This window comes from Arachis duranensis, chromosome 5, assembly GCF_000817695.3.
Source record: "Arachis duranensis cultivar V14167 chromosome 5, aradu.V14167.gnm2.J7QH, whole genome shotgun sequence".
In the NCBI taxonomy this organism is placed as follows: domain Eukaryota; kingdom Viridiplantae; phylum Streptophyta; class Magnoliopsida; order Fabales; family Fabaceae; genus Arachis; species Arachis duranensis.
The window spans coordinates 36,399,163-36,402,733 of record NC_029776.3 but is presented as its reverse complement, the minus strand read 5'-3'; the positions used below and the strand labels follow the sequence as shown (position 1 = coordinate 36,402,733).

At 40.2% G+C, this 3,571-nt stretch overlaps 1 protein-coding gene across 1 annotated transcript; it reads left to right on the top strand.

The window, feature by feature from the left end:
- The first annotated feature begins 295 nt into the window (after positions 1–295).
- Positions 296–1,114, top strand: LOC107489157 (uncharacterized). The gene has a single exon (XM_016109923.1). It carries the CDS (start codon positions 296–298, stop codon positions 1,112–1,114), a length of 819 nt encoding a protein of 272 aa, XP_015965409.1.
- Positions 1,115–3,571: the final 2,457 nt, after the last annotated feature.

Below are 3,571 nucleotides of genomic sequence, written 5' to 3'. Positions count from 1 at the left end.
TGCGATTAACACCATGGCTGAGGCTGTGCGTGAAACGGCAACTGCTACTACGTGAGCAATTGACCGTTTAGGGGAGAGGAACGGAGATCATAACAGAGGACGCAATGGTGAGCGTGGTTGAGACGGTAATGATAATGAAGGTGCTGGAAACCACGACAACCCTATGACACTGGCAACCTTTCTAAAGGTAAATTTGCCTAAGTTTAAGGGGATGCTTGTTGCAACTAAAGCTGACAATTGGTTCCATGGTATCGAGAAGTCATTGCGAGCGCAACATGTACCAGAAAGATAGTACATGGAATTTGCGACCTATATGCTGGAGGGAGAAGCTGAACACTGGTGGCATAGAGTGCAACGCTTGTTAAGGCAGGTGGTGGAAGAGATTGACTGGGATACTTTTAAGGAGGAATTTTACAAAAAGTATTTTCCTAAAACTGTTCGTGATGCTAAAGAAATGGAATTGATGCAGTTGACGCAGGGGAATATGTCAGTGGCAGAATATACTCGAAAATTTGAAGATTTGTGCCGATTCTCTAAGATCTGTCAGGGAAACCCAGATGATTTTGAAGAATGGAAGTGTTTAAAGTACGAAGGAGGACTTCGTGACGAGCTGATGCATTCATTAGTCCTGTTGGAGATACGGAATTTCACAGAGCTTGTCAATAAGAGTCAGCTGATGGAAGATTGTGAACATAAGATGGCAGCGTCAAGGATGGGACATCCAAGCTTACCGCCAAGAAACTTTAATAATTTTCATAGGCATACGGTACAGCGGAAAGTTGATTTTAAGGTACCAGGAGTACCTATGCGAAGGAACCAACAAGTTAGAAACTTCCCTACATGCTTTACAACTGGGAATGGAAATAGGCCAAGACAGGATATCGGTAAGCAACCTCAGCAGCAAAGTCAGGAGGGCTTAACGTGTAGGCAATGTGGAAAGAATCACCCTAGTAGGCCTTGTTATCTTGAAATGAGAGTCTGCTATAACTGTGGTGAACCGGGGCATATAGCAAGCAATTGTCCAGAAAAGTTGGTACAAGGATTAGCTAAATCCCAACAGCCAGGGAGAGTATTTACAATGACTGCTGAAGATGCTCGTACTCAGACTCCCTGACCCAAGGTCAGTATTGTGTTAAGACTCGCTTCTTAACTGTACTTTACGATTCTGGTATGTCGCATTCTTGTATTTCTTTAACTGTTATACGTAAGTTGAGACGAGATGAAGAAACACAACACACCTGAGCAAGAGAAAATAAGATAAGAACCATTTACTCGCACCTGTTTACAGGTAAAGGAAATTTTTAGGGCAAAATTTTCTTTTAGGAGGGTAGGATGTAACAATTCTAATTTTTGCACTAATGCAAGTTTTTCTTAAAATAATATTTTAAGCAATTAGTTTTATTTTGACGAGTCGATGATAAACCACAATTTTATGGTTTGTATTGTGTTTAATTGCGTGGTTTTATCATGATCCTTGCCCACTTATTCATTAATTTAGCATGCATTTATATTTCCTTCCTGAAATTATTACATGATTGAAAACTGCTTCCTAGTGACTTTTAATTATGCACTTTAATTCTCCTTTATTCCATTCGATGCCGTAATCTGTGTGTTAAGTGTTTCAGGCTTTATAGGGCATGAATGAGTTGGAGATTGGAAAGGAAGCTAGCAAAAATGGAAGGAACATGAGAAATTGAAGAGATAACCAGCGAGAAGTGACGCGGCCGCATGGCTCACACGTTCGCGCGAAAGAGGAGAAATCGCAGTGACGCGGCCGCATGGCTCACGCGACCGCGTGGATTGGAAAAGCACAGGTGACGTGGAAGCGTGGACAACACGAACGCGTGGCAGGAAAAAACGCGAATGATGCGTCCGCATGGATGACACGATCTCGTGACGTGCGCGATCTGCATAATCTGCAGAATTCATTGGGGGGCAATTTTGGACCCTATTTTGACCTAGTTCTCGGCCCAGAACAGTAGACTAGAGCCAGAGAACATGCAGAAACCAGGGACAACAGTTCATTCTACATAGTTTTAGTTTTAGATCTAGTTTTTACTCCTTCTCTAGGTTTTTTTCTCTCTACACATTCATAGTTCTTAGGATTTTATTTTTCTACCACTTTTTGCATTGGGATACTGAGAAGAGTTATTACCTCATCAAGACTTCGTCATTCTAGTTCGTTTTCTTTACTTGGCTTTACTCTTCCATGTCCTTTGCTTTGTTTAATTTTACAATTGGAATATTTTTAGGATTATTTAATACAAGGATTACTTTTATTTTTAATTGATTATTTTGATTTTTATTTACAATGTCTTTCTTTAATTCTTTTTCATATGTTATGAATTTTACATTCACAATGAGCGAGTAGTTCCCTAACTTGATGGGGAGTTGATTGAAAGGAACCCTTGAGTTGGAAAGCTTAAAAGAAAGATTGTAATTGGGTTTATTGTTGGATTGCCCTCTACTCACTAACACCAATCCCTTTTAATTAAGTGGGTTGCAACTTGTGAACGGACATAGCATTCCAACTTGTTTAACTTTCCCTTACCTAGTAAGAGATAACTAAACAGGATAACTGGTGGACGAAATTGTATCTCTTTATGGAATATGATAATAGAGCCTGGTCCAAAATCAATTTCGTTCAACTAACCAGCAAGTGCACTGGGTCGTCCAAGTAATACCTTACGTGAGTAAGGGTCGATCCCACGGAAATTATTGGCTTGAAGCAATCAATGTTATTTTATTAATCTTAGTCAGGAGGCTAATAAAGTTATTTGGATTTATTTGTAAAAAGCCAAACTACAAACTACTTAAAATTGTAAGTTAAAATAATAGAGAACAATAGCGTTACTTGTTGTGCAGTAATGGGAAATATGTTGGAGTTTTGGAGATGCTTTGTCCTTTGAACTTCAACTCTTCCTTGAAATCCTCTTCTCACACGCAAGTTCCTTCCATGGCAAGCTCTAGGTAGGGTGTCACCGTTGTCAGTGGCTACTTCCCATCCTCTCAGTGAAAACGTTCCTATGCTCTGTCACAGCACGGCTAATCATCTGTCGGTTCTCAATCAGGTTGGAATAGAATCCATTGATTCTTTTGCGTCTGTCACTAACGCCCAGCCCTCAGGAGTTTGAAGCACGTCACAGTCATTCAATCCCGGAATCCTACTCGGAATACCACAGACAAGGTTTAGACTTTCCAGATTCTCATGAATGCCGCCATCAATCCGGCTTATACCACGAAGATTCTGTTGGGGAATCTAAGAGATATTCATTCAATCTGATGTAGAACGGAGGTGGTTGTCAGGCACACGTTCATAGATTGAGGAAGGTGATGAGTGTCACGGATCATCACCTCTTTCACAATTAAGCGCAAATAAACATCTTAGATAAGAACAAGCGTATTTGAATGGAAAACAAAGGAATTGTATTAAATCATCGAGACACTGCAGAGCTCCTCACCCCCAACAATGGAGTTTAGAAACTCATGCCGTCACAAAGTATGTAATTCAGATCTGAAAAATGTCATGAGGTACAAGAGATGTCTGTAAAAGTTGTTTAAATAGTAAACT